The sequence below is a fragment of the Arachis duranensis genome, chromosome 2 (assembly GCF_000817695.3).
Source record: "Arachis duranensis cultivar V14167 chromosome 2, aradu.V14167.gnm2.J7QH, whole genome shotgun sequence".
NCBI classification, from domain to species: domain Eukaryota; kingdom Viridiplantae; phylum Streptophyta; class Magnoliopsida; order Fabales; family Fabaceae; genus Arachis; species Arachis duranensis.
In genome coordinates this window covers 1,786,045-1,796,495 of record NC_029773.3, presented here as the reverse complement: position 1 = coordinate 1,796,495, position 10,451 = coordinate 1,786,045, and the positions used below count along the sequence as shown (strand labels likewise).

The window sequence follows — 10,451 nt, the reverse complement described above, 5'->3', positions numbered from 1 at the left end:
CTTTTTCTCTAAACAAAAGGTTAGTTACTCTCTACGACATATTTAATTATTATTGAATGAAATAAATTGTATCATTATTATTAATACTTAATTAATTATAGTAATTTTTTTTACAAATAACAAAACTGATTAAAAAATTAAAGTCCATTTTATAATTTTTTATTTTTTCAAATTAAACCATCTAGTTATTAATTAATTCTCAAAAAACCATTCTGTCATAATCAAATCGCAAAATTTTTCTTAATCAAAGAAAGATTGTACTTTTCATTGAAAAGTAATGTGGTTAATTAAATCGGATGCGAGCCAATTCAATATAGCCCCTTTTGAAATTTTGAGCATGGACTTTTTGTTTAAGAGAAAATTAAATAAAATTCATCGTAAGAACGCAGAATCTAGCTAGAATAAAAGGAAAGCTAGTAACAAACTTATAACTCCCTTAACTATGACCAACTTAGCTAACCTTTATCATTCACAGGTATATCCGTAACATATACAATAATATTGTTATCTCATTTCGCTCTATTATTTGTTTTTTAGGGCTCTATGATTTATCACGGTAAGACACTTGGGGCCTATAATGATGTAGCTGGTACTACCAAAGAAATGATCAAAAGGAACTTAGTATGGGTTTATAGTGAAATGCAGGTTTTAACTTATCGTTATCCTAAATGGTAAGTCTTTCTATATTTGGAGAACCCTCGTAGAAAATGATATTGTAAATTTTTAAATAGATAATTAAATATATTTAGTTAAATATATTGAATCATCTAATAGTTTACAGTATTATATTCGTATGAAGATATTATTATAAAAATATTTATTTTTATAATTTATTTTAATCATATTGATATCTTTACAATAATGAATAATAATGACTCTATAATATATGTATCACTGGATTTGATTGAGTAGTTTATAAGAGATCGATTGATATTTGACTGTGAAACAAGATTGTTATACATTTATAATGAATTATTATTAGATGTTCTGAGAATAAGATAAAAAGAGATTTACTCTCTTTAATTAGTTTATATCGCATCAGATCAAATTAAATGGCTTTATTATAAATATTCATTAATAAATTATTATTCAATAATTAATATATTAATGTAAGAATTATAATTTGTATCGAGAATATCTATAATTTTTTCAAATTTTGCATCCAAAAATAATTTATGAATATATTAGTTTTGTCAAAGTAAAAATTATTTCTACACATAGGATATAACATGTAATCATAATAATATAATACTATGTGAATAATATTGTTCACACAGTACTATGATTAAGTTATTTTGATAATTAAACTTAATTAAATTGATTTATAATAATTTATTGGCACGATAAAAATCAATTAAAAAAAAGAAAATACATAAAAAAATAGTTAAATTTAATTATAAAAATAATTTATTCACCTAATATTTCTCTACAAATTAAACAGCAACATGTTGCTTTCTTAAGTAATTAAGAAGTCTATGTATATATATTCTCTCTTTGTATATTAAATAGCAACATATGAAAATTTTTTAGGTCTAGTCTTGGTTGAATTCTTATAGTTTCTTTTGGGATGTTATTGTCATATTTTCTCATTTAATTTTTTTTTAATTTGTTTTTGACGTTTATCCGAGAAAAAAAATTTCTTGCAATCTTAGCTTCCTTATGTTTCATCTATGAAGTACGGATACTTTGCTGATCGAACACATTTCGGACACGATACTTACTAACACTCGTCCGACACGCGTGTTTGCTGTGTCCAGTCTTATTCTTAACATATATTCTTAAAATAAATTTAGATATAGTATATATTATTATTTATTAAAATAAAAAAATATTTTAAATATTAAAATTTTTAATTTATTTTAATATCAATAAAATATCAAAATATAGGAATGAATGCTGTGCGCTTCAATTGGATTATGCGAGATTTCAAAACAAATCAAGTCTTGAATACAGCCTCAAGGTATATAAATTAAATCAATTACTTTTGGATTATGCGACTTCATGCATGTATGTTTCTTTAGCTTGTGTACCTTTCAATGCAAAACACTTTGGAATTGGTACAACTTGTTAGAAAACTTATAATCAATTGATTTGGATTTGGATTTTGATACTGTCTATGCAGTGTTTCTGTTTTGATGAACAAATTGACAAGAAGATTATCTAAAATACCGGAAGAAGTCAGAAGGGAACTTGAGTCCTATCTTGTAAATTCCAGAATTATTATAGAAGATGATCACAAAAAAATACCTAAACTTGATGATACTACAGCAGATTATATTTGTACTGGTTTAAGGGTATGCATGTTTTCTTTTTTTATAAATAATTATTTATTATTGATTAATTTTCTAAATTTATATCATATAATGTGTGCGTATTAATTTTCAGCCACAATGGAGTGATATAGATGTAAATTTTCATGTTAATAATGCGAAGTACATCAGTTGGATTCTAGAGGTATATAATTAATTTCTTTTTCATTAGAATTTAACTAGACAATTAATTTTTTCTACTTAATATAAACTAATTTTTTAAAATTATTTTTTAATCTAAATTATAAATTCTAGTCCTAAATTTTCAATCCTCAAAAAATAAAAGTAAAAAATTAATTTTTATATTTATTCGTATTTTTAGAATACGCATTTTGTTTTGATTTGGCTTTATTATTTAATTTGATACAAAATGGCCTTTGCTTTTAATTTGAAATATGCAGGGTATTCCAGAATCAATCTTGATGAATTATGAGTTATCTTCCATGAGTTTGAAATTCAAGAGGGAGTGTAAGATAGACAGCAAATTACAATCTCTAGCTGAAGTTTGCAGTGACAATAATAATAGTAATAATAATGTTGAGTACAATCATATGGTTCGATTTGAAAATGGTGTTGAGATTTTGAGGGGAAGGACTAAGTGGAGATCCAAACTTACTCACAACTTTGACATTTTTAATCATGTTCCAGAAGCTTCCATTAAAGACTTGTAATTGGGACCTGAAAATTGCATTAGTCTCTATATATTTATGGGGAGAGTGTGTGTCTCTGTTGTTACTAGCGTGTTAATTTAATGGTTATCAAACAAAAAGGATTATACCTATTGTAATAATAATGCGCATTGCTTTTATAACCATTAATTTTTTTTCTAAACTCTTCTAGATATTTCGATTATGGAAATTGCTTAAGTACAATTTTTATGTATAAGAGTTTAACAAGAGAATTTATTTTTTCGCTTAATATCAATCAATTTTTTATTTTAATTAAATCTACATCTTAAATTTTAAATTTTTAAAAAATAACTTTTAAAGATAATAAATTTATAATAAAAAGTTAATTAATTAAATTATTTAAAAATTAATTTTTTATATTTTTTATATTAAAAAAAATTGATAGCCAAACAAAAATGCTACCCGTCTTAAACAACCAACTAGCCAACTAAAACTTGGTTTCGTAAAACTGGTTTTACTTTTTGAAAATAGTTTATGAAAGCTGTATTTTAAAAAATAATTTTTTAAAAGTTACAATATTTGCATTTGTTAAAATCACATTAAAAATAATTTTTAATAAGCATAAGCATTATCATTGTGTTTGGTAAAACAGCTTTAAAAATTAAAAAAATTATAATAAATATATTTATAACAAAGAATAATCTTTTTTTTTCAAATTTTAGAGACCAATAATTTAAATATTTATTTGATTTACTCTCTATATTAATATGAATAGAGTTATCATTAGTCAATAATAAAACTTGTATGTATCTATATATATTGACTCACTTTTATAAATCATAGAAAATGAGACATATCTCAAGTAAAATTATATATCTATATTTACATGTGTATATATATGTTGTTATTATAATTTTGATTAATGTTCATGAAGTTGGAGTACGAAAATTTTATGATTGGTTTCATAAATCAGGTCTCCTTCTTCACGTTTCAAAGAATAAAAAAAACAAACATCTACTAAAAAATGAAAAAACAACGCACAAAAAATAATATAAATAGATAGAAGTTCATACCTAATACAAATAAAAAATATATGAAGATTGTATTAGAATTTGTGAAGGTTAGCTTAAGAAATTAGAAATATACGAGGATTCCAATGACAATATAATAGTAGAAAATGTGTGTGAGAAAATAAATAAAATCTGGTGTTAATAATTAATAATAGTAATTTTGAATATTTATTATATTAGATTTTTTTAATTTTGATAAGTATAAATACTTAAAAATTTTTACCAAATTCAACTTAAGTATTGAAATAAATAATTAATTAACGATCTCTCATCTTATAAATTCTTCATTTTTTTTATTTTCTTTAATATGAAACTAATTTTATACACTTCACACTTATAATACTAACACTTTCCATAGCAAAAATCAAAACAGGGACAGTCGGACAAAAAACAAATTTAGGAACAAAAATGGGACAAGACGAAGAGCAAAGAGACATTTTTCGCCCCGTTCCCTCCCCGCTTCATTGACCTCCCTAATTAGATATCTCACTCTCTAAAAGAGTACACCGTTTTAATTTGTTCAGAGAGTTATAATACAAACATGATAATAGTCCAACTTAGCCTCATGTAGCTGAATCCTGCTACGGATACATGTACAAATCATATGTATGTAGTCAAATTTTAATTAAACTGGTTATTAGAGAGTAAACTTCTGTATTATTAATCACTTAACTTAAATTTTGATTGAAAAAACTTGGACACCTATCTTTTTCGTACTTACCAAGTGGCAGAGTAGTATTAATGGTAGTGGTAATAATATTGTAATTTTCTAGTTGTTAATATAAGTTCATTTGCATGAAACATGTACATATCAATATACACGTTATATTTCATCTCCTTTGTCTCGGAGTTCAAATACTATGGGAATTATAAGCTCTTTTGACTAATATCTATAGAACATGTTATTAACCTCTCTTCTTAATTGCATGAACACAAACTTCTTATATTCACTTTTTCTTTAACATCAATTTAAAGGGAAAAAAAATTCAAAATTTCAAAACATCCGAAATATGAAGAACTTACAAACCAACCAAAGAGACTACTTAATTATTAAAGCATAAAATATATTCATTTTTCTTTACTATATAATATATGGAGCTTAATAAATAATAATCATTACCCCACCTTACTGTGAGAATTACAAGAAGTTTTGACTAACAATCCCCCTACGTTACCAATAGCATTTCTGCCAATATCTGCCAACTCTTATTTATAATTGTTTTTAATGAAAGTGTCTTTGTGAATGTGTCTAATAAAAATGTCTTTTTTATAGCTGTGTTTAATAAAAGTGTCTTTATAAATATATTTTTTGGATGTTTCTCTTTATATATGTACTTAAAATATAATAATTAATCATTATTGACAATAAGTTGGCAGATAATATGTTGGTATCCTATACTTTTCTTTTGACTAAAACATGAGATTAAACACACTATAATAATTTTATTACTCAGTCAATTCATTCTCTTCTATTATGAATAAGATGTGGCTACTGATAAAAAAGAAAATTAATAGATTCATGCCTATAACCTTGAGTTAGACACTACCAAAGGACTTGGATCAAGAGTTGCATAAGTGAGTAATTCAGTGCTTGAGATGAAATACTTCATTTTCTCCTCATCCAAGGTAACCCAAGCCTCTATACCATCTTTGAACTTAGTATCGACCAAGGTTATTTTATCCCCTAACACAACTGAATTATCTTCTATACCAACACTACTCACCCACATAGGTTTTCCCCATCCAAAATCAGCATCATAGCCTCCAAAGTTACACCAACTATTAACATTTAATCCTTCCAATGCCTCATCACCCTTATTATTAGACAAACTCATTTTCCTAAGAAAATTTTCTATGATTGATCTCCTTTCCTCTTCACTTTGCAACCTTGCAACAAAATCCATATCAATTTCTTCAATTGACTTCTTCACTTTACTCACCAACTCATTCAAATTCAACTCATGCTCACTCTTGTGTTCTGAAATTGTCAACCATAGAAAATTACCTATAGAATTTTTAGGATGCAGAGACTCTGCCATTCTTCGGCGAAGATTCATCGTATTCAGCAGAATAGAAGGCCTCTGAGTTCCAAATTGATCCTTTGATGCAGCCATGAAATACTTCCAGAACAATGCAGAAACTATCTGAACACGTGTAGAAGTATTAGGATCATTCTTCAATGGGCTGGATGAAGATTTTGCCACTATTTGAGTCTTGAGGGTGGCAATAGCTGAATTTTTGAACAGAAATCTCCTTGTAACCCATTTTCCTTTCCTAAAAATGGAACCCCATGTTTTTCTTGACAAATCTCTGAAATGTAAAGTACTTGTAGGGAATAGTGACCTTGTAGCAAAGTTTGGTTTTGTCAACAGTTCTGAATTGTAGTTGCAGCAGGCTCTTTCTGTCCACACCTTCAGGAAAGTGTCAAGTGAATCACCATCAATGATCTTATGAGAAATGCAAAATCCAATGGCAATTCCACCACAATCAAAGATATTAACTTGAACGTTAGTCACATGATCTCCTATCATTGTTTCTTTGAAGTATGGAGTAGTTGGAAGAAACTTGTTCAGTGTATTCAAATCAGGCTTGTTTAGAAACTTTGTAATAGGACAATTCACTTTGGCTACTACAAAGTTAGCACCTTCATCATTGCAATCAATGGACAAATTATCTTTGATCTTTCCAGCAAGAGGATAGAATTGTGTTAGTGTTTCAGATAATGATTGTTTAAGTAACTCTAATCTCTTAGGAAATCCAGAGAAATTTTGTGAGGTGTAGAATAGGATGACTTTTGCATAAGGAAAAGGAGCAAGTTGATCTAAAAAAGAGTGTTTGAAGGTTTTTAGGTGAGAAGGTGTAGAAGAAAAGGGTTTAATCTTTTCTTTAGAAATGATTTCAATTTTTACTTCTTCCATTGTTTAGCTAAAATAATGAGCTTTATATAGCTTATGAAGAGATTGAGAAGGAAAGTTATATTGTAGTTGTGAATTTTAATCTGGTTGATATGTCTCTATATATACTGCATTAGACCTCTTTACTTTCTAGAAGAACTTATGATCAACTGATCATATATTTAAAGCATACATGTCCTCTTTCTTTTGTTAGATATTTTTTTTATATCCATGCTTAATTCGTCACACTTATTTAAGTAGATAAGTGAATTGATCACTCAATCAATTTAAGCTGATCACCGAATTAAATCAAGTTGGTTAGTCGTTTATATGTCTTCTTATTAAAATTTTTTAAATAGTTAAATAATATTAAATATAATAAATATATAATTATAAATAATATACGTATAAAATTATGAATATTAAGTCAAATAAGATAATTTTATGTTATTATCTTTCTAACATTACCATAGCTTACTAGTAAATTTTGTGTTAAATTTTAACACGTCTTCTGTATAAAATTTGAACCTAAAATAATTAATTAATTGTACAGGTACAAATTCTTGTAAGCTAAACTATATGTTCAATGGTAAATCACATTTATAAATTTATGTGAAACACCATGAAATCTTTTCTGTGAACTAATATGGTATTGTGGAATTAGCAGTAATGCATGTTCGGCACGGAAGAAGAATTTTTAAGTTTCTTACCTACTAAATTAACCACATTTATTAAGAAGAACGGCGAGCTTGGCCTTTAACTATGATTCAGTTTAAGCTAAATTATTTGGTCCCTAATTAGTGTTTAAATAATCTGTTATTTAATAAAATTTATATAGACAATGATTTATCTAACAAAACAAGAATTTAAAAAATTATTTGATAAAAAATATTTATTGAGGACTAAAGTTTTTTGCAATGAAAAATTACTTAACACTAATTTCAGTCATTACTCTAATAAAAACATTTACTTTTTATAACATTTAATATTAATAAAAAAATTAATTAGGTAATTTGATATTAGTAACAGATATACCCATCAATGCCTCAATCCTCCTGTTTAAGACATTTTCAACATGAATCTATCTCAGATTCTCAGTTATTAAACAACTGAAGCAAAGTTAGCAAACCACAGAGACAACCTATGACGTAAGTTACAGAGCTGTTAAGCGAATCTAACAGCATCTATTGTCTCTGGAGAGAAGTACTTCTTATCAGACACGCACATCGCGCGTGGGTCCCAACTCCAACGCGCTCTTCACTTTCACTGACTCATTCTCTCTCTCTATTTCTCTTCCAATCAAAACACAACTCATTCCCTTCATTGTTCATTCATTCTTCGACTTCGTCTGTTTCATTTTCATCCTTTTCAGCTGCATCATGGCCCTCACGCGCCACCACACGCGCGTCCTCTCCTTCTTCTTCTTCTTCCACCTCTCTTGCTCAACTCTCTCCGTTCTCTCACACATGTTCTCCCCCATAGACAACTACCTCATCAACTGCGGCTCCTCCGAGTCAACCACCGCCGTTGACTTCCGTCGGTTCTCCGGAGATCTTTCCGGCAACCACCACTCCCCTCTACCATCATCATCAAACGGAGCTTTCCCACTCAGAAACAAAGACAATTTTCCCGATTTGCCCTCAATCTACCGTACAGCCATGGTTTTCAACAAACCAACAAAGTACGTTTTCCCCATCAAGGAACAAGGCACACACATGGTACGTCTTCACTTTTTCGCATTCAATTCAACAAGATATGATCTGGGTCAAGCTCAATTTCACGTCTTGGTTAATGGTTTTGTTGTTTTAAGCAACTCTAGAAGAGTGATTAGTAGTGAAAAGCCAATGATCACCGAGTATTTGATAAAAGTCCTCAATGAGGAGCACCTAGTGATTCATTTTGTTCCAACTAAAGATTCCAGATTGGCGTTCGTGAATGCAATTGAGGTGATTTCTGCACCAAAGGACCTTGTTCCTGAAACTGCGACATACCTTAGTTCAAAGGGTATTGAGAATTTCAATGGATTAAGCAACCAAGCTCTTGAAGTTGTGTATAGGGTCACTGTTGGGGGTCCTAAGATTACACCATTCAATGATTCATTGTGGAGGACTTGGATTCCTGATAACGAGTTCTTGAGATCGAGTTTTGGATCTGAAAGGCTTTACTTTGGTGGTAGGATCAAGTACCATGCTGGAGGAGCTAGCCGCGAAGTTGGACCAGATAATATGTACAATAGTGCAAGGTTAATTAAGAGTAACAATGATTCTGTTCCTAATGTTAATGTGACATGGGAGTTTCCAATAATTGGAGGTTATAAGTACCTTGTGAGGTTGCATTTCTGTGACATTGCTAGTATTCAACTTGGTTTGCTCTATTTCAATGTTTATGTCAATGGTTACCTAGCATTGCAAGATTTGGATCTATCATCAATCACTGGTTCATTGGCTTCACCATTTTATGCCGACTTTATCGTGGATGGAAATGGAATTGAAAACCTGAGTGTGGCCATTGGCCCGTCAAATAGCAGCATTCCATATGTCTATGATGCTATCTTAAATGGAGTTGAGGTTATGAAGATGAACAATTCTCACAATAGTCTTGATGGCGAAGTTTGTGCTGGTTTTGTTCTCAAGAACTGGACAAGTGGAAATGAAAGCATTTTGCTTACTTTTATAGCTGCTATCTGCATTTTGTTGAGCATCTTCATTGTGGTTCGTAGGAAGATTATCGATTCCAGGAACTATGTGCCATGGTCAAGGTTGCCTATGAATGCTTCCGAAGACAATGAAATTAAGACTTAATCCGAAGGTAAAGAAACTTTTTGCAATATCAACAATAATTTATAGTTCCTGTATTACTAGGTACTAGGTGTGAATATCAAACCTTTGTTCAATTTGCTGTGTAATATTGCAGGTTTCATTCTATTATCAAAATTGTTATGATTTCGAATATAGGCATGTAACTTATGTATTCAGTGGTAATATTTGAATTGTTAATACTTTATTGGCATGGATCAAATTTTGCCTTGGTAGAGATTAAAGCTCCAACTTTGAACTTCTTTATGAACTCAAGAATCTAAATTAATGGTAACTTTTCTAGCTTTTTGAGTTTTAAAGCATCATTTCTTGCTTAGATACAAACTTCACAAGCTTTGGATTAAGCGCTACCTATTAGATGAAAAGTTATAGCTGTTTGCAATAGTGTAAATTTATTTCCTTTAAGTTTTAAGGAGTATATGTAGCATAAGAGCTTTATCTATTACAAGAAGTTTGATTGTAGTGTTGGTCAAGTTCTTGGATTTTATCAATATTATTAATCTTATTGAAAAAACTTGGGCATCTATCTTTTCATACTTAGCTTCCCACCTCCTTTTCAAATGTCACTGTTTGGAAGAAGATCCTCTAATGTGAGAAGATGGGTAAAGTGGTAAAGTGAGAGGTTAATCCCCATTGAATTTGTAACTTTCATTATATATCCACTACACCAAAAATTAGTGGAATTATTAGTGATTAGTGGCAGGGTAGTATTGTTGGTAGTGGTTATGATAGT

General features: G+C 29.1%; 3 protein-coding genes across 3 annotated transcripts; 2 read left to right on the top strand and 1 right to left on the bottom strand.

Moving 5' to 3' along the window:
• Positions 1–1,889: 1,889 nt before the first annotated feature.
• On the top strand, positions 1,890–2,980 carry LOC107472826 (palmitoyl-acyl carrier protein thioesterase, chloroplastic-like). Its single transcript, XM_052257207.1, has 4 exons — positions 1,890–1,960; positions 2,123–2,294; positions 2,386–2,454; positions 2,711–2,980. The coding sequence occupies exons 1-4, from the start codon at positions 1,890–1,892 to the stop codon at positions 2,978–2,980; spliced, it is 582 nt and encodes a 193-aa protein (XP_052113167.1).
• A 2,551-nt stretch (positions 2,981–5,531) lies between these two features.
• Positions 5,532–6,926, bottom strand: LOC110277690 (stemmadenine O-acetyltransferase-like). Its single transcript, XM_021135220.1, has one exon. The coding sequence runs from the start codon at positions 6,924–6,926 to the stop codon at positions 5,532–5,534; it is 1,395 nt and encodes a 464-aa protein (XP_020990879.1).
• Positions 6,927–8,056: 1,130 nt separating this feature from the next.
• LOC107472728 (probable receptor-like protein kinase At5g24010) lies at positions 8,057–9,920 on the top strand. The gene has a single exon (XM_016092250.3). It carries the CDS (start codon positions 8,282–8,284, stop codon positions 9,701–9,703), a length of 1,422 nt encoding a protein of 473 aa, XP_015947736.1. The 5' UTR covers positions 8,057–8,281; the 3' UTR covers positions 9,704–9,920.
• Positions 9,921–10,451: the final 531 nt, after the last annotated feature.